Source organism: Curcuma longa, chromosome 3 (genome assembly GCF_044706935.1).
Source record: "Curcuma longa cultivar G26 ecotype Majalengka, Jawa Barat chromosome 3, ITB_CL_G26_1.1, whole genome shotgun sequence".
Lineage (NCBI taxonomy): Eukaryota > Viridiplantae > Streptophyta > Magnoliopsida > Zingiberales > Zingiberaceae > Curcuma > Curcuma longa.
In genome coordinates, this window is record NC_133863.1 from 10586947 (window position 1) to 10607251 (window position 20305).

At 35.2% G+C, this 20305-nt stretch overlaps 2 protein-coding genes across 2 annotated transcripts; both read left to right on the forward strand.

Annotated features, from left to right (window-relative positions):
- Window positions 1–9396: 9396 nt before the first annotated feature.
- On the forward strand, window positions 9397–17821 carry LOC141824383 (O-fucosyltransferase 38-like). The gene is made up of 11 exons (XM_074711659.1): window positions 9397–9605; window positions 9959–10037; window positions 14046–14113; window positions 14892–14980; window positions 15065–15242; window positions 15964–16092; window positions 16219–16352; window positions 16426–16639; window positions 16725–16909; window positions 17350–17445; window positions 17573–17821. Exons 1-11 carry the CDS (start codon window positions 9429–9431, stop codon window positions 17697–17699), a joined length of 1476 nt encoding a protein of 491 aa, XP_074567760.1. The 5' UTR covers window positions 9397–9428; the 3' UTR covers window positions 17700–17821.
- Window positions 17822–19296: 1475 nt separating this feature from the next.
- On the forward strand, window positions 19297–19979 carry LOC141823670 (pectinesterase inhibitor 28-like). The gene has a single exon (XM_074710943.1). It carries the CDS (start codon window positions 19297–19299, stop codon window positions 19840–19842), a length of 546 nt encoding a protein of 181 aa, XP_074567044.1. The 3' UTR covers window positions 19843–19979.
- The last annotated feature ends 326 nt before the right edge of the window (window positions 19980–20305 follow it).

Sequence of the window (20305 nt, forward strand, 5' to 3'; positions counted from 1 at the left end):
CCTAGAACAGGAAGCTTCATATATTATTGAGTTAAGGAGCTGCTGAACACCTCAGTAGGTCTAGTTGAGATGGTTGAGAGGTCAAATTATAAAATGACTGAAAGTCTCTACTGAGCACAAATGGATAACTGTTTCCTAGGATATCAACTAACTATTAATTATTTGTGATAAAATCTTAGCCTTTATTAATCTTATCACTTAATCACTAATCATTTCAATCTATTACGTGGCTAACATTAATTCGATGCATGTAGATTGAATTTGTATACAAATCAACTATATTTAGTGTAATTTGACTATTTGAGTCCTCAATTTGCATCCGACGCACAAGAGAGAGTGAGTCTCTCATTCATTCATATTCATAACATTTTGAAATTATGATACAATATACAATTTTTAATGAGACATTATTTTCTTATTCATCGTGGAACTAATTTTGTGTTGAAAACGTGAATAAAAAAAAGTAGCGGATGGAACACTACTCGATTCCGCTGTAAACGAGATATTATTTCCATATTGAGAGCTGAGAAGTATAAAGACTGGTTTAAAATAAATTATAATTGTAGAAGTTGTAGACACGGGTGGAGCCACATTATACGCTACTCGGGCTATAGTCCGAGAGCTCAACGGCACAAAGGCTTAAATTTACAGATGATTTTTTTTTTTTAAGAAAACAAAGGAGACAACCAAGTTGTCTCATCGGCATAGTCCACAGTCAGAGATCAGCCCGGGTAAATCACCCGGGCTGGCTCCGCCATTGATTGTGGATGCGTGCAGCGTCGACTGCAGGAGGGATTGAGAATTCAGGGCTCAGATTATATTAATCTAAGATGGTTCATGTTCGAACACAATCTGCACACACCAAACAGGACTAAGTCTGCCCAAATCAAATCATTCATATTTGTCATCTGAATCTTTTTTTTGCTTTCTGCTCGTATGAAGAACTGACACATTAATATCTTTTTGCTTTATGCTCATATGGAGAACTGACACATTAATATGTCGGATCTAAAATGATTGAATGTTAATGACTAATCTGTAACCCTTAGACAGAAATGATCAACTATTATGTCGGCGGTTGTCATCATACTTAGACATTAAATAGTCTTCATTTGACCATTCAAGTGCGGCTGAGGATTGAAGCCCCCTTTATAGGGAGGCTATGAGCAGAGGAGAGGATACTGGTATAGATGAAAAAGTTGAAACTCTATCCATTTTATTCCCCATTCAAATTTCTTTTTTTATTGTGCAAACCGCTCGACAATTTTACTTGTGATAGCATTCAGGTACATACTTAGTTCACCACGATAATATGTGTTAGAATGTGATCGTGGTTTCATCATTGTATCCTGAAAAATAGACATCTAATACAATCATAACATTGTCGGGGGACAAATCTGTATTAAGAAAATTATGTTGAACGCAAGCCTTGGCTTCTATCTTTGTTGACTTGTCGCCAACGACCCACTTGGGCTCGGAAATACTTCCCGAGTAGTCTGCGTCAATTCCTGACTCGACCTACATCCTCCAGAACACTCATCGGCTTGCTCGCCCTTGAGGAGCATCGCTTGACACTCAGTGTTCGACAACCCACTCGAAAGTCGGGCGACTTAGCATTCCAACTCGACACTCCATGACTCGCTTAGACTCATCAATCAAGCGATTTGACCCACTCAACAGTCGGGTAACTTGACATCCCGATTGAACTTTGCTTTCCACTTGGGCTTGGAAAGCATCGGACCATATTAGACCTTGTGACATTTGGGAGTACTCGGTATACGACCATCAACTCTCACTCGAACTTGACAAATTAAACCTTGCAACTCGTCCGAACTAACTCCCCAACAATTTAAGATTATCAATTTAAGTCATCTTGACAGATAAATCTGAAGTTGAATTCGTGTAAATTTCAATTTAGCATATCCATTTAACTTCGACAAATCTTATGTAAGATCGTGCAACATTTTATTCATTTTCACTTCACTTTTCTAACTATATAAAACTTGTACCAAAAAGTTATCTTAAAATCCTATACTTCTTGTCTTCCGATTCTTTTCTTCTTCATGGTCATTGAGTCTGTGCCTTGATTTATCATAACTGTTTCATTATACTTATCAGACTTATTATCAACAATTATCACATTAACAGTTATATATTATATTCTGATTATAAGAGTCCATCTCTCGTTCAATCCTATTTTCATAAAATTGTCTATTGACAACGTTGGTCTTCAAAAGTGAGTTTTGCATTTGAAGATGGAAGAAAAAGATGTTTGATCTGTTATAATATGAACAGTGATGATTTTGTTCAGAAAGCAATAAAACTCAATCAACAATGTATTCTTTAATTTCGTAAATTACCATTGGAAACTTTAGGCGGATAAATTTGCACAAGTCAATATTATTGTTAATATATAGTTGATAGATATATTTACAGCCGGAAAAAAAAATAAGACAAGAGTAGGAAGGAGAGATTTTACACTGTAGCCTAATTAATTGAAAGCCAGTGGCGCCTCGCTCTCGCGCGAGTTCCGAGACGAATCATCACCGCCGGCGGCCGGCGAGACTTTGTTATTGGGGACGGGAGCGACGGCGGCGGCTCGCAGAGGCGGCCTTTCGACGTCGCCAATCTTGGTACACCGGTAGGTGCAGGTGGCGAGCCAGAAGAGCCAGGGGATGGAGACGAGAGACATGCCGGCGACGGGGAACCACGCCGTGTCGGGTGACTCCGGCTGCGCGATGTAGAACACGAGCAGGAAGCCGCCGGCGAGCAGCGCCAGGAAAAGGGAGCAGGACACGAACCACACGCAGCGGCGGCGGGCTGTTCCTCCCTCTTCCGGCGTCGGCTGCATCGATCGAGCGAGGTTGGCTTCTCAATGATTCGCACGCACCGCTCGATCAGATCACATGATTTGCATGCACGGCACTGGTTCACAATTATGATCAATTGGTCATGGTGATCATGGCCGGAGGAGGAAGAAAGGGATGACAGGGTGTTATTGGGGTAATTAATGGAGGCCAAAATTAAGAAGAGGTGTTCCTGTTTGATGGTTATTACGTAAAGAGAACGAGAGAAAGAGATAAAAGGGCGGGGCACAGTCGCGCTGTCAGCGTGCATGCATGATACACAACCTTCGTCATAAAGATTCACCAATATTATAATCTTCCACATGGAATCAATACAAATATATAGAATGAGAAAAATATTACAAATGGATGTCATTTTTAACTTAAAAGGATAAAAAGTATATTATTTCACAAATATTTTGAAGAAAAAAATACATAACATTGTATAACTATGCAAAGGTATATTTTTTCATACTGCTTGTTTGATGTATTCCTCCAAGAGGCAGCTTTGATGCTAGTTGGAGAATAAACTAGAAAGCCATCAGGAGTATTTTATGCCTCGACATACTTTAGAGGTATTCCTTCGTATCTTACACCGTTCTCATCAGCATGCTTAGGCTGTCGCAGAGACAGGGATCGTGACAAAACTGCAAAGCAAAATACATTTGAGTTCTTCAACCAGAATGGTGTAAGATATAATATTTTCTAAAAAGAAAAAAATGTATATATACCAAATAAACCATCATCAGTCATGTCCTTTGTCTGGTGAAGCAGAAATGTGCCAGAAAGAATTGTTACAAAACCACACATCTCTGTGACAATTTGTGTGGGATTTTGTCGATCCCAATCCTGCAATAGAAGTATATATCAAGAAATTCATAAGACCAGATAGCCAAATGAAAGCTACATATGCTTACCAGCAGATGCATCCTAGAATGAAATCTATATTTGATTTTCTCATACATTAATTTGTCCCCATTAATGGTGTGCAAAAGGGTTCAGGAGAATTTTCTCTAGTATATGATGAGATCATCCTCTCTTTTGTGACTTACAGTGTCAAGGAAGAGCCCATAGTTCACCAAATTCTAAAACAAGCATGCTAAAACTGGTAACAGGAGGGAAGACCGCTCGTTGTAGCTAATCTATTGGGGAGTTTGCATGGCCCACTCTACTTATATAAGCTAATATATATTCATTTACTTAGTCGTCTCTTAGTCTACACTCGTTCAAGTTTATGTTGGGTCATTGGATCACTTGCATATTCCACATTCGTTCATTCAGATTAGTTGTTGTTGGGTAAAACCACTTGGACCTGAATATTTGATTTAGCACATGTTAAGGCATATGTCAAGCAACTTATCATTTGGCCTCTTTTTAATATGCAACTCTACCAACCATTAGATACTTGTTTTAATGTCATATCATTTAAGTACTAATTAGTGGTCAAACAAAAAAATCAAATATAATATTAAATTCTTCTAAATCATTCATGACAGAATTAGTAGACAGATGTAGTTTTATTAATTTCATCTAAGATAGTACCAAAAATAAGTCTGTCATCAATAAGCAAGCATATGAAACACCTTTTCCTTGGGAACTCCACTATAAACCCATTTATTGTATTCATTTATCATAAAATTATATGATAAACAACCTGTTAAATTTCTAATGCCACTGTTTAGGAGCTTATTTAAGATCATAGATATTACTAGCTTACGCATTCTATATTCTTATCACTGCAAAACCCTCCGCTTTAATCATATAGATTTCTTCTAGATCATCGTTTTCATGTCCATTTGGTGGATCTCAACTTGTATATGAAAAATCTAATGCCAAGACAGTTCTAGTAAAACTGTAAAAGTAGTTTTAACTAAGAGTATAGATATCAATTCAATAATTTTCTATTGCTTTTCTATACAAACAATTACCTTTCTTTACCTTTTAAATACTCACGTGCAACTTAGTGGTTTACACCCTGATAATATGTCTACAAGGACTCATGCCATATCGGCATGTCTGAATCAAGCTCATCATTATCACTTTTAAAGCAGTGCAATGGGAGATGATATAGACTCCTTGGAGCCGGAATCAGATTCAACGATCATAGCAGCTGGAATTTGTGAAACAACTTTTTTCAATGGCTAGTGTCTTTCTCAGCCTATTCAACCGGAAAAGAAAATCATTGACCGATCAAATTTTATCCTGAAGACAACGTTCGAAGCACGGTGAAGATGGTGCAAAATATTTGCAGCCTTAAAAAACATGAGGAAATTTTGGCGCGGTCAAGCGCATGGTCTACTATACGGTTTGCACGCTTGAATAATAAATAGGAAAAAAAATTGTAAGAAACTAAACAAAGTTGAATAGACGCCAGTCGTCCCGATTAATCTTTCAGCTCCTTGTTCGTGTGCGCGACTTTTTCGCTTGTGCTCAGTTTTCGCTGCGTGCGGTCTTTGCTTGTGCAGCTGTTGCACGAGTATCCTTTGCTTATTCTCACAATTAAAGAGACAACCAAATTGTTCGATCCATCTCAAAATAATTGCACGTTTCTCAGAAGAGCTCCTGCTAAAAAAAAAATGGAGTTGAGTTTGAATCATCATCTTATGGAAAGTTTATTTAAGTTTGTTTGTTAGAAAGCCTATCAAATTTAAACTTTTATCGAACCCAATTAAAGATGAATCCAGTATGAAACTTGTAGTATTTATTATATTAAATAACTTTGACTTTTATATTTGTTCCATGTCAAAATTACTGGACTCAAAATTTCATCCTATTCGTCGAGATATAAAATTTCTCTAATTCATTTAGTAAAGTTTACTTTAACTGTAAAAAAGATATATAATTTTGTAAAATAAAATTTTTATCTATCGATATAAATTCGTTTTTATTTGTCATAATTTTAATTTTTTAGTCAGATATTCTTTGGTATTCCAGAGATAATTACAATTATATTTATCCGCATTGAAATATCCATTTTATAAAATAAAACTATGCTAAAGAAATAACACTTTTACGTTTCCGCTTAAAAACTGATTGGTTGGACGTATGGTCCTAAATAGACTAGCTTAGAATAAAATTAATTATACTTTTAAAAAATTATTAAAAAATTAAAAAATATAAACAAAAAGTAATATAGAGTAAAGTCATTCGCTCCTAGAATATAGCTGAGATAGTAATGACGAAACAGAATTATAAAAAAAATAAAATCATTTATTTTATTTTATTTTTATAAATTTTATTAAAATAATTGTAATCTAAAGGCGTGCGACTGTGCGAGTCAGATGTGATCGATTTAATTTTTTTAATCAGGTAAATAAAGTTGCAACTACTTAAATAGAAAAAAGGGAATGAAACGTGTTATAAAAATAATATTAAAAAAATGACATCTCCTTAGTAATTCTATAAAAATGGGCGTTTAAAAAAACATTATTTTATTTTTTTTACTTCTAAATTTATTTTAAATATTATTAAATTAATTTTAAAATTTTTATAAATGTACTTAGGAATTCATTTAATTTTTTATTAATCTACTTATTTAATTTTTACGACTCAAAGATAAATTTTATCTTACAAAAATTTTATATTGATCATCAAAATAAATTTAAAAGTTTACATGGTGCCACGATTCCACAGCGAATCGATTTAATTTTTTTAGTTTACAACTACTTTAATAGAAAAAATTCAGTGAAACTTGTTATAAAAATATAAAGAAAAATGATGTCTCTTTAGTAATTTTATAAAAATGGACGTTTAAAAAAATGCTGTTTTATTTTTTTTTTTACTTCTAAATTTATCTTAAATATTATTAAATTGATTTTAAAAATTATAAAATGCACTTATGAATTCATTTTTGTATTAATCTAGATATTTAATTTTTACAATTCAATTAATTAAATTAAAAATTTATATTGATCATCAAAATAAATTTAAAAGTTTACATGGTTCCATGATTCGAGGACGAATCTATTTAATTTTTTTAGTCAGGTAAATGAAGTTGCAACTACTTTAATAGGAAAAACGAAGTGAAACGTGTTATAAAAATATAAAGAAAAATAACGTCTCTTTAGTAATTCTATAAAAATGGATGTTAAAAAAAAAACCTTGTTTTATTTTTTTACTTCTAAATTTATCTTAAATATTATTAAATTAATTTTTAAAATCATAAAATGCACTTATGAATTTATTTTTTTATTAATCTATATATTCAATTTTTACGATTTAATTAATTTTAAAAATAATAAATTTAATTTTATAAAAAATTTATATTGATTATCAAAATAAATTCAAAAGTTTATATGGTTCCATGATTTCACGGCGAATCGATTTATTTATTTTTTGTTAGGTAAATGAAGTTGCAAATACTTTAATAAAAAAAATTAGATGGAACGTATGAAATATAAAGGAAAATGACATCTCTTTAGTAATTCTATAAAAATGGACGTTAAAAAAAATGCTGTTTTATTTTTTTTACTTTTAAATTTATCTTAAATATTATTAAATTGATTTTAAAAATCATAAAATGCACTTACCAATTTATTTTTTTATTAATTTATATATTTAATTTTTACGATTCAATTAATTTTAAAAATAATAAATTTGATCCTATAAAAATTTTATATTGATCATTAAAATAAATTTAAAAGTTTATATGGTTCCACGATTCCACGGCGAATCGATTTTATTTTTTTTAATCAAATAAATGTGCAACTACTTTAATAGAAAAAATTGAGTGAAACGTATTATAAAAATATAAAGAAAATGATGTCTAAAAATGGGCGTTAAAAAAAAGTTGTTTTATTTTTTTTTACTTCTAAATTTATCTTAAATATTATTAAATTGATTTTAAAAATCATAAAATGCACTTATGAATTTATTTTTTTTATTAATGTACGGATTTAATTTTTATGATTTAATTAATTTTTAAAATAATAAATTTGATCCTACAGAAATTTTATATTGATGATCAAAATAAATTCAAAAATTTACATGGTTCCACAATTCCACCGCAAATCGATTTAATATTTTTAGTCAGGTAAATAAAGTTGCAACTACTTTAATAGAAAAAACTAAGTGAAACGTGTTATAAAAATATATAGTAATTCTATAAAAATGGATGTTAAAAAAAATGCTGTTTTATTTGTTTACTTCTAAATTTGTCTTAAATATTATTAAATTGATTTTAAAATCACAAAATACACTTACAAAATTATTTTTTATTAATCTATATATTTAATTTTTACGATTTAATTAATTTTTAAAATGACAAATTTAATCGTACAGAAATTTTATATTCATCATCAAAATAAATTTGAAAGTTTACATGGTTCCAAGATTCCACGACGAATCGATTTAATTTTTTTAGTCAGGTAAATGAAGTTGCAACAAAAAATGGAGTGAAACGTGTTATAAAAATATAAAGAAAAATGACATATCTTTAGTAATTCTATAAAAATGGATGTTTAAAAAAAATACTATTTTTTTTTTACTTCTAAATTCATCTTAAATATTATTAAATTAAGTTTAAAAAACATAAAATGCACTTACGAATTTATTTTTACGATTCGATTAATTTTAAAATGATAAATTTGATCCTACATAAATTTTATATTGATCATAAAATAAATTTGAAAGTTTACATGGTTCCACGATTCAACGGCGAATCGATTTAATTTTTTTAGTCAAGTAAATGAAGTTGCAAAAATTTAAGTGAAACGTGTTATAAAAATTTAAATTGATATCTTTTTTGTAATTCTATAAAATGGACGTTTAAAAAATGCTATTTTATTTTTTTTTACTTCTAAATTTATCTTAAATATTATTAAATTGATTTTAAAAATCATAAAATATACTTACGAATTCATTTTTTTAATTAATTTAAGTATTTAATTTGTATGATTTAATTAATTTTAAAAATGATAAATTTAATCCTATAGAAATTTTATATTGTTCATCAAAATAAATTCAAAAGTTTACATGGTTCCATGATTCAACAATGAATAATTAACTTCTTAAAATTTTATTTTATTATAAAAAAAGTATCTTATAAGAGCAACTGCAATGGACGTGGCGTTATAACGCCCACGTCACTTTGGTGGTCGACCACATGGTAGTGGTCGACCACCTGATCGACCACCACCACATGTGGTCGATCAACTGATCGACTCCCGTATAAAAATTTAACCGCGCACTACGTGGGACTTATCAACTGTCCCGAATAACACGTTCAATGTTCTGAACGTGTTAAATATCTCTCTCCTCTCTCACTCTTCCACGTCCTTTCCTCTTTCTTCCACATCACCCCATTAACACACGATTAACACGCGTTACGGATGCTCTAATATATTATAGTTAAGATTTAGCATCTTACCAGATCACCCATTCATTTTTCTGTAAAAGATCACAATATAAAAGATTTAGCATCTTACCACAGACGCCCTTCCCCTCGATGCACTCACTTTTGAATTCGTGATGTGATGAGAAGGTTATGTCCAACCCACAAGGTTAATTATTTATTTCCCGATGAAACAAAGTCTCTGTCTTCACCGTTTCGATAGATCCGGCTCCAGAACGCCGGCTGTGCCAATGGTTAACCCTAGATCGTCCTCTTCGTATCGTCTTCTTCGATTCCGATTCCTGAACTCTCCGTCGATTTCTCGTCTCGCGTTGATCCTCCTCGGCTTCTCCCTCTTCGTCTTCCTCTTATCTCAGAGGCAGATTGCCGTATTCGATCGGGGTCCCTCGTTCCCAGAGGAGTCTACGGTACGTCTTTCTGACTTCTAAGTCCATTTTACTGCCACCGGAATAGCTTCTCAACGTAGAAGTTTTGTGCATTCGTTTAGTTTTAAATCAACTGTTCTCGCAAGCATTGCCTTGTAGCTACGATTATCTAATTAACTTCAATTACATTGATCTTATTTTCGTCCCATGAAGGGGGTTCTTTTTTAAGTCCGTCTACTTATAATATCCCATTATACTTCATGTCCTTCGCACTTGATTTTTTTTAGCATATAAATCCCAGTGTGTCTCTTCTGAGTTGCATTTTTCACGTGTAATTTTGCGGTGTTTAAGCGTTTTTTTTCCTTCTGGCTACTCTTCTCTGCTATATTCCACAGGATTTGGAAGGGCGACTGTGGGGTTCTGCTTCTGGTTATGGTTACCGTCCCTGTGTCAAGCCAACCCGTAAATATTCAGGTCTCTTCAGCTCTTCTACTTTTGCACCTTGTTGAGATGCAAATCATGATATAGTACTAGGTCCTGTTTTAAGTTTACAATGAGAAATGCAACAGCTGGAGGTAATTTTGCATATAGCTAAAATTAATCAAAAGATTAAGTGTGTATACAGTAGTTCGGACAATTAAATGATTAAAGAAAGACATTAAAGCATAAAAATAAAATCAGAGGAAATTCTAGAAAATGAAAGTCAGGGATCATGAAGATGAATGGCGGCTAGAGTGAGAAATCATGTTTGCAGTCCCTAACACTTTTGAGCAGTTTAGAATGAAAAGTAGAGGAATAAGAAAAAATAGTTGCTCCCTTTCCCCTCCAAAGTGATCTAACTCTCTTAAATTGTGAAGTTCACCCTGTAACTTGGATAAGATAAAATTGGGTCATGGTTAATATGACTCTAACACAACAATTCGACATGAATATGGATCTAAGTGTCCAACATGGTTGTTCCTAAAAATCTTTGCACATGATTAATGAAGATGGTCAAGGGTTCTTTGGAGTGTGAGTCTTCAACATGTGTATGGAGGAGATGAATGAAGAGTGCGAGTATTAGTGAATTGGGCATGACCAATCGTGTTCCAAGTCTTGTGATTGGTATAACGAATGGGTGGCAACATGATTGTGTGCCAAGTCTTATGATTGGACATGACCAATCAAAATTTTTAGGCCCTCTCTATAATGCATATAAACTTCTAATCTATTTTCTTCTTTTCTCGATGGAAGGACAAGTAGAATGAATGACTGGGGACAAATTAGGAATCCAGAAGCTAGAAAGCATCTGTAGGTCAAATGCATATCCATCACTCCTTCCAACCCTATCAGTCTCTCCTTCTGGTCAAGGACCTTGTTTGCAAACATAGCTAGATCATAAGGTCGGACAGCCCCAATTCACCACCGTTCTTTTTTGGTTCTACTCGAATATGTGACCAGAGATATGGAGATAGGAGAGTCTCAATGATGTGCGAGAAAGAATGGAAAAAATTCATGTACGAAAGATTAATGGCAATGCTCATTCAGTCTGGAAAAGGGATCTCGAACTTGAAACTAAAGCGAAGATAGTTAAATGGGGGCAGTGTAAATAAAAAAAAAGGCAAGAAAGTTGGAAATAACCAGAAAGATCAATCTCTACTTTTCTTCCCTATAAGCTAGAGATCGTTTTGTCATAATCAAATCCCTTGCTTCGTTTTCCATTGCACTGCCTGTTGAAGGCATCAGGTCTTAGCAAGGAGGGGTTTCAGATTGTCTTGGAGGTGCCCCTCCTTCCTTCAATTTCACCATCTTCGTTACCCTGACTCTTACGTCCTTGCTCCTAGGGTTGAGTATTTAGTTAAAATCGAACTGAATTAACCGAAACCGAATAAATCGATTTTTTCGAACTAATCGAACCGACCGAATTTTTAAATAAAAATCGAACAAACCGAACAGATAAAATATCAGTCAATTTGATCAAAAACTGAATTAACCGAATTTTTCAAGTATTATGGGAGATTTACCGATTAAATAGGGATTTTTAGGTTCACTTACTTAGATATTTACCGCTTTTTTTGTTTATTTAGTTTATTCGGTTTAACCGAATAAGGGATTTTAAAATCGAAATTGAGCCGAATTAACTGATACAATCGATTTTTTTAGAAAAAAATCGAAATTCTAAAATAACCGAATCAAAATTTTAAATTCGATCGGTTCAGTTGGTTTGTTTGGTTTAACCAAACTTTTATTCACTCCTACTTGCTCCTTTGGACAACAACTCAACATTGTACTTTGCCTTTTGTCCCTTTTTGAAACTTTTCAACCCATTTTGGGGTCACCCAAAGGGGATAGACAACACCAAAGTGAAGCCGAAGTAAGGAATAGGAGTACTAGGCAACAACTTGAGGTGAATCCAGAAAACATACACTGAGACAGGGGGATCACTATTATTGGGGGGACCTCTAACACCAAGGTCATTTTAAGAGCTTGTAGTAGTTAGAGTTACATTAACTCTTTCGCAGAATAAAGAGAGAGACTAATATTTGGAATTTGCGGGAGTTATCTCTTAAGTGGTCCGAGGATATACTGCTTGAGTCTCAATTAAAACCTAAGGATTTGTTTGAACTCGGACAAGACCCTCATTAATCAGAGTAAGAGCAACAATTGCCTTTGATCTTCTAGGTGTTGCCAAAGAATCTGCATGACACACTTCTTTCTCTTGGTCAAAAGGCATGTCATCAGCACTAGTTGCATTAGAAAAGAAAAGGCATGAGACAAGGAAAAAAGATTCTTCTTATTCAGTCTTCGATGTTATCCCAATGTCGGATCCCCTGCACATGAAGAATTCTAGGGACGATTGATCAAATCTTTAGTAATCGGTAGAGAAAGCTAAAGTCAGCTCAATTGCATGGTCTTCGGAGTAGCAATCCTTGAATCAAATGTTTAAGCCTTATAGGGATCGAGATTAAAGAGTTCTGAGCCATCGTCAGTCGAAGAAGGCAACAAGTGGAAGCAATCGGGTCATTCCATTTTGAATGCCCTTGTAGCCAATCTGTGCTTTTTGTCATGCTAGTGTGGGGCTTTTAGCCGCGAGAAGGCAAGCCCACACCTGGGCAATATCAGAAATCTTCACGTGCATCGAATAGAGGTAACTCCTTTGAGTTAATGTGCAGGGAAGTAGCACTCCAACTAGCAGGCGTTCACAAGAGAAGAGCCTGAGAATCTAGAGCTAGTAAAGTAACCTTCGAGAAGCCACTAGAGGCCTTTATTTGAACTATTAAAAGACAATAACTTCGTTCCTCTCGCTGTGGTTTGATAAACTCAAGTCATGGGTCTCCTTCCTCTAAGTACTTCTCTGGGTGGTAACCAAAAACATTGCCTCACTGAATACATTAGACCACGACGGATCTGAAGATGTCATTTGGGCATTACTTCGATGATGACATGGCAATACAATATCTGTGATTCTTTTAGTCACAGAATGAAGAATAGAATGGAATTGAATTATAACCCATAGTGCATCGCCGCATGGAGAGGATGAACGAGGCTTTTTTTAGAAGCGAGTTAGAAGCTAAGGGAAAGGTTTTTTCACATTCAAAGTGGGATACTTGCTAGACTGATAAGCCAGAGAGGTAGTCTGGGAATTGGTAGTCAAGGTTGGAAACTCATCTACCTGTAAATTCATAGTGTAATACTCACTTGTAAATGAGAAAATGATTGATTGGTGTCAGAAATTCTCACTGATCAGGTGTGATCAATCTCATCCAGGGCTGAGTGAGAACGACAAGATCGGGCAAATGCGAGAGGAACGCTAAGTGCTCGACCGTAAGGGAGAGGGCTAAGTGAGAACGACAAGTTCGAACAATAGCTCGAAGGACTTTTTAGCTCGAGTGAATGCGAGAGGGATGTTAAGTGCTCGACTATAAGGGAGAGGGCCGAGTGATAACGGGCTGGAGCGATAACTCGAGGGACTCTCCAGTTTGAGCGAATGCAATAAGTTTTTTTTTATAGTTATGAGAACCAATGGCTTACACCTTGTCATTTTTTAAGTGTTCTAGTATGTTCTTAGTAGAAGCAAGAGTATATGGGATCCACATATCAAACCTTTTTCCATAGAGGGAGGGAAGTGGTTCACAAGTGTTTGTTAGAAAGGATGGTCTATGACTATTGATTTTTCTATCACATACTCGATTATATTATCCATATAAGTCTTTGATATTGGATAACACTATCACTTGGTCCATTTATACTAAGCATGTTTCTTCTAAATTGTGGGATCATTTTAAAATAACTAAAATAAATTCAAAACTACTAACAGAAGTTCTTGAGTTTCTATGAAAACTCAAACATCTTTGATTTAATCTATATTTTCTCTGCATTTCATCCTTTTCTGTTTTTTTAAAACTTAGAGTATGGTGGAACTTTTGCCTTTTCCCTCTCTCTTGAATTGCTATAACTTGCTTGGTTAACGTAATTGTTATAACATGTCTTGTTATATGCCAGCTCCGCAGAATCAGAAACATTACTTAACTGTCAGAAGCAATGGAGGACTCAACCAAATGCGCACTGGTGTACGTTGACAACAGAGTCCTCTTATTCTTACACGTCCTTTTTTTCATTTGGTATGGTGTCATACATACTATAGAGTCAGCTTCAGCTACTCTGAAAGGCTTAAGATTTTTTATTTTTTAAATTTTTTATTGGTCTCCTAGTCTTTATAGCTGGCTACCTGGCCCACACAGAATTAGTTGGTTATTTAGTATTTACTTTGATTTTATGTATCATAATCTTGACAGAAATAGCAGTAAAATAACTATTGTGTGTGAACAACCTATTTCAGTTAAAATATTATATCTTTTGAAAAGATCATATATTGTCTATTTTAAGATGAAGCTGTCAGCAGTGTATGAGTTGGAAGGCTGACTTTTTAGGAGCTGTATTATTTCTGTGACACTATGTAGAGTTGCAGACTACAGTCAACAGGTGCACCATAGTTAATTGAAAGCCCATATATGTTCCAGCTACAATATAACTTTAGAAAAGTAATAATAATACTTATTTTACTGATCACATGTTCATGCTGATTGAAAACCGGAAGTGTAGCTACTACAATATCTTGCTTGTGCGGTTATCCCAATGTCTTATAGGTCGAGTACTCTTGAGTTTCTCCAATCTTCCATTTTTGCTAGGTATTTACTAATCCTCTCATGATTGGGGCATTGGTTTGTCAAATTTTATGACATAACCTTTGCAGTTTAAACACATGGCCAGTAATCTCATAATGAGTTATGATCAACTTATTAAATAGTATATAACACATGGCTTTGCTAAATATACCTTTGATTGCAGATCTGTGATATGGTTGCTGTTGCTCGCATGATGAATGCTGTACTAGTAATTCCACAGTTGGATAAACGTTCTTTTTGGCAAGACACTAGGTCTGATTTACAAAATTGCGCATTCATTTTATAGAGAATCACCTACATGGCTTATTACAGAAAATTTTGCTTTATGTATTGCAGCACCTTTTCTGATATTTTTGATGAGTCTCACTTTATTAAAGCTTTAGAGAGTGATGTACATATTGTGAGTGAGTTACCAAAGGAAATGGAATCAGCTCCAAGAGCTCGTAAGCACTTTACTTCTTGGTCAAGTGCAAGTTTCTATGAGGAAATGACACAAATGTGGAAGGATTATGAGGTACATATTATTCCAAGTGATGGCCTTTGTCATAGTTTACATCTGAGAATTTCTAAATAATATATTAGCAGCCATCCTTAATGAATATTCTGTCACTATAAGTATGGGTTTCATTTACATTATTTCAAAGTTTTATTTTTACCATTTTAAAACAGGAATAATCTTTTTATGTTGAGAAAATTTGCTTTGAGGCATGCAACTAAGAAAATTTACTAGATTTAGTCGTGTAGAACTATGGGGGATTCTGCTGGTTTAAACAACTCAACATGAACACATCACACATTTAACCACAACTTCAGACCCCAATTAGACTCAAATCGAATTTGATTATTTTAAAAAGAAAATCAACCCCTAAACATAATCAATCACTCAAAAAATTATTTCCACTTTCAAATGGAATGATTTGGAATATCTCAACCAAATCATTCCTAAAAGGTGTGGATCTCTACAAAATCCATTGGTGAAAACATCCAATCAGCTGCTTCAGGAAGTTCCATCAGAGGCTTCAAGTTGGTCTTTTGATGATATGTACCTAGTGCTACTTATGAGGAGATTGTTCATTAGAGTGCTATACTATCGACGTTGGTATTTCAGTTTTTTTATCCTTAAATCTTGTTTTGTTCTTGGTGTACATCTTGTCTCACTTTCAAGGTTCAGCAACATGGCAAGTTAGACTTTAGGTGGTGAATTGATAGAATTTTTTTTTCACAATACCGTTCAGGTCATTCATGTACCCAAATCTGATTCAAGGCTGGCAAATAATGACCTCCCTGTTGATATTCAAAGACTGCGTTGTCGTGCCATGTACTATGCACTCCGTTTCTCAAATCCAATAGAGAGCCTTGGAAAGGTCTGATAAAGGCGTAATATCCTTACACCATTTAGTCAATAAGTATTTTAGTTCACAGTTCATTCAGGCAATACCTATTCGTACTTGAAAATTAGGTTCTTAGACTACATGCCGCTGATACAACAGAAGCTAGTGGAGCGACTCAAGTCACATGGTCCGTATATCACTCTTCATTTGCGTTATGAGAAAGATATGCTGGCTTTTACTGGTTGTACATATGGCCTTACTGATACTGAAGCTGAAGAACTCAAAATTATGAGGTTTGCAATGTTTGTCTGCCACAATTTTTTGGTTTATTATTTTATGTTTATGATGTCTAAATACTGTTCCTAGGGAGAATACAAATCACTGGAAGATGAAGGATATAAATTCAACTGAACAAAGGCTAGGTGGTTTCTGCCCTCTAACTCCCAAGGAGGTCAGTGTCTTTCTGCATTCCATGGGATATCCTTCGTCTACCTGGATTTATGTTGCAGCTGGCGAAATCTATGGCGGTGAAACTTACCTATCCCATCTGAGGTCTCGCTTCCCTAACTTAGTTTTCAAGGTTTGTACTGTGACTTAAAGCTTACTTGCGCCGGAGAGTATTGAACATATTATTGTGAGATTATAAAAGTACTGTTTATTTGTAGGAGAATTTGGCGACTGTTGAAGAACTAAAGGAATTTTCTAATCATGCTACTCAGACAGCAGCCATTGATTACATCATCTCGATTGAAAGCAATGTATTTGTACCATCATATACTGGAAATATGGCAAGAGCTGCTGAGGGTCATCGGAGATTTTTAGGACACCGCAAGACAATTAATCCAGATAGGTAACTGAATGCTAGTTGGCACACCCTTTTTTTCCATCCGTTTTTTTTGTTAAAATCTGTAAGATGTATTTTCACCTTGTGGCAGCAAATTTGTCTGGTTTTGGTGATTGTGTAAAACATTTGTTTGAATTAATAATTGTGACAAAGATCTAGTTCTCTAGATTGAAATAAACACACATTTTTTACCTTCAGTTTTACATTAAAATCTGAAAGTGCTAGTATATTTATATATGAGATCCTATTTAAAATTTCTGATGCGTGATCACTCTCATGGTTAACATGGGTTTATGGAGAGCTTCATTTAGATTCCTCCAATCTTCTGTTACATTCATGTAAGGTTGGAGTTTGTATCTCAAATGATGTCATCCCGTTTTGATGTTCATCATTTTAATATATTTATTCCCCTGTGATTCTTTCACTCATCTTTCCCCACTATGCAGGAAAGGATTGGTACAACTCTTTAATATGTTGGAAAAAGGAGAGCTGAAAGAAGATGCAAATTTTTCTTCACTTGTAATCGAAATGCATAAATACAGGTACTTTGTTTTTCTAAATCTGCCTCATCCCAAAAGTTATTCTCCTCTTCATAGTTCCCTGTACGTATTACCAAAACCTCAAATCAAGGCGACAAGGGTACTTAATAATTCAGCTGTTGTTTTACAGACAAGGTGCGCCGAGAAAGAGGTATGGATCTCTGCCTGGAAGCAAGGGCCGGGATCGGTTTAGAACTGAAGAATCATTTTATGAAAACCCATTTCCCGAGTGCATTTGCCATGCAAATCAGCATTAGCATCTTGGTAATTTCTTAGGCACTGCAATTGTTTCCTGGAGAACTTAATTGTCTTTACGCAATTTCTTCATAAATTAAAAACAACGTTTCACTCATCAATATGCTGAATTACATATAAATTATTCAAGTAATTACTGGTTGAAGATAATTTTCTTCTCTCTTTTTTTTCACAATTTAGTCACTTTGATATTGTACATAATGCTAGTGCTTGAGAACTCACTTGGTGATATTCCTTTTCTTTTAGTGGGTTTAATCACTTCGATATTGTACACGAAGTTTTTTTCACAATTTAGTCACTTATTTTAGTGGGTTTTGTGTGTAATTTTATATTATTTAGGTTATTAATTTTTTTACATGCTGATCCGAACCTGCATGTGTATGGGCCAATCAGTGTCATGTCAGGGGCTATATCTGACATCTCGTGAAAGTTTATATTTAAATAATTTTTTTTGCAAAAAATAATTAAAAACTCTTTAAAATGAACATAAGGGGAAAAAAGAGAATATAAAAGATGAATTATTTTCAAAAATAAAGTTCTATTTGAGAGGTTGAATTAATAATTGAATGATATATAAATAGATGATAGATTAATGAATGAATACATGTTGAATTTATCGTTTTTATCAGATTTAGATAAAAGTTGCTACTATATTTATCACTACTTTAAAATAGTCTTTACATTATTTATTTATGTAACAACACTTATAAGCAAAATAGATTTGAAGTAATATTAAAAATAATTTTAACCATCATAAAACATATATTCCCTCTCAATGTTTCCCGCTTGCTGTTGGCTTCATATCAAACGCCTTTACCCAGCTGCTCCCCCAAATAACCACTTAGACTTTCGTATCTCATTATTTTTTTCTTCCAAAACTTCTTTTAGTCTTCTCAACAATAATATTCTTAGACATATATACATACATATAAACTGAAAATGACTTTGGAATTCTGAATTCAAGTTTATTTTATTTTTCTAATAATATCCCAAATCCGACCAGTGTGTCCACCTCTACGTGGCATGCACCCACAAACCAATTATTAAGGGAAGGGAACAGCACAAATTGTCAATCCACAGCTTTAAAGCACTAGCCTAGGAAACAGGCACTCCATGTCCCACGGCCTTCCTTCTCAAAATCTCCCAACAATTGACTGACTGTCCTGCATTTGCGAAGGCATGCACTATTATTGATGCTAACTAGCTTCTCGTGCTCACGTCGAACCCTAAACCCAAAAATAATCACGAATCCTTCATTAATCAAGCACCAGCACGCTGCGCTTGACTGGGTGAATATAGAAGTCACGTAGAATAAAGTAAGGATTTGAAATTGATCCATGCATCTCTTTATTTCAGGCCGGAACACCCTCAATCTCCGTAGGATAAGGCCATGCCCTTTCCCAAAGGGAATGGCAGATCTCATATGCTTCCTCCAATACGCGAGTAATCAATTCCCTGTGGCTAACTTGACACGCTTTCACTGGACCACATGGCGAATCCTGAGTTGCTCGGGCTGTCTATAAAATAGCGGACTGCGTCTCGTCTAGCCACCACCCCACGCCCAAGCAGCTCACAGGATCGATCGATACACCGATAGCCATGGCGATGGCAGCTGGTTCCTTCATCTTCCCTTTCATTTTCCTCTTCGCGCTCCCTCCCGCCGCCTCTTCCCTGCTCCAAGCCACCTGCAGCCTCACCTCCAACTACGCCTTCTGCATGTCGGCGCTGCAGTCCGACCCCCGCAGCCTCAAGGCCGCCGACGTCAAGTCCCTCTGCGCCATCGCCCTCCGCATCGCCTCCGCCGACGCCCGCAGCGCCTCCGCCTACGCCGCCGGCCTCACCCGCAACGCCACCGAGGCTCGGGCAGCGCTCGCCCTCGCGGCCTGCGCCGACAGGTACCGGAACTCCGGCGAGGCGCTGCAGTGGGCGCTGCGGGCGCTGAAGGAGGAGAACTACGACTACGCCGACATGCACGTGAGCGCCGCGCAGGAGTACGCCGCCGCCTGCGGCAGGATGTTCCGCAGGAGCCCTGGCGCAGCCGGCGGCGCGCCGCCCGTGGCCTACCCGGACGCCATGGCCGAGAGGGAGGAGGACCTCCAGCGCTTGTGTCGCACTGCCTTGGAGATCATATCCCAACTCGGTTGACACCTTTAACGTAACTAATCATGCGTATTGTTAGTTAATTAATTAATGCCTAACTAATTGTCACTGCCCATGCATGTCACATGACGAGCAATGTGGGAAACAGCATGAGCTTTTCAGTCGATCATGTGATCGAACTAGTTTAATTAAGGTTGAGCATTGTGTTGTACTATTGTTTTACCTTCTAAAATTAATCACTATATTAATTAATTACTTTTGGTCTTGTTCTAATAATGCCCACACAAGATTGGTTTTGAATGGGTTGGTTGCCTGCTGATAATTAAGCTTGATTCTGTTCGAGCTTTGATGCCACATTCCCTAACTTTGATCATGAGAATATGATTTTCAGCTTTCAGAAAAGCCAAAGGCTTTCTTTTCTTTTCCATCCTTAAACTTTAAAGAGGCTTCTTCGGTAAGTATCATGAAGCTTCCATGTGATTCGATGAACTAAAGCTACAACGTACAT

What these genes read in the sequence shown, in the direction of transcription:
- LOC141823670 (XM_074710943.1), top strand. Translation starts at nt 19,297, where the DNA reads ATGGCGATGGCAGCTGGTTCCTTCATCTTCCCTTTCATTTTCCTCTTC.
- LOC141824383 (XM_074711659.1), top strand. Translation starts at nt 9,429, where the DNA reads ATGGTTAACCCTAGATCGTCCTCTTCGTATCGTCTTCTTCGATTCCGA. An exon ending in TCTTTTTGGCAAGACACTAG is followed by an intron (nt 14,981 to 15,064) that starts GTCTGATTTACA and finishes TATGTATTGCAG; the next exon opens with CACCTTTTCTGATATTTTTG. An exon ending in ATCGAAATGCATAAATACAG is followed by an intron (nt 17,446 to 17,572) that starts GTACTTTGTTTT and finishes GTTGTTTTACAG; the next exon opens with ACAAGGTGCGCCGAGAAAGA.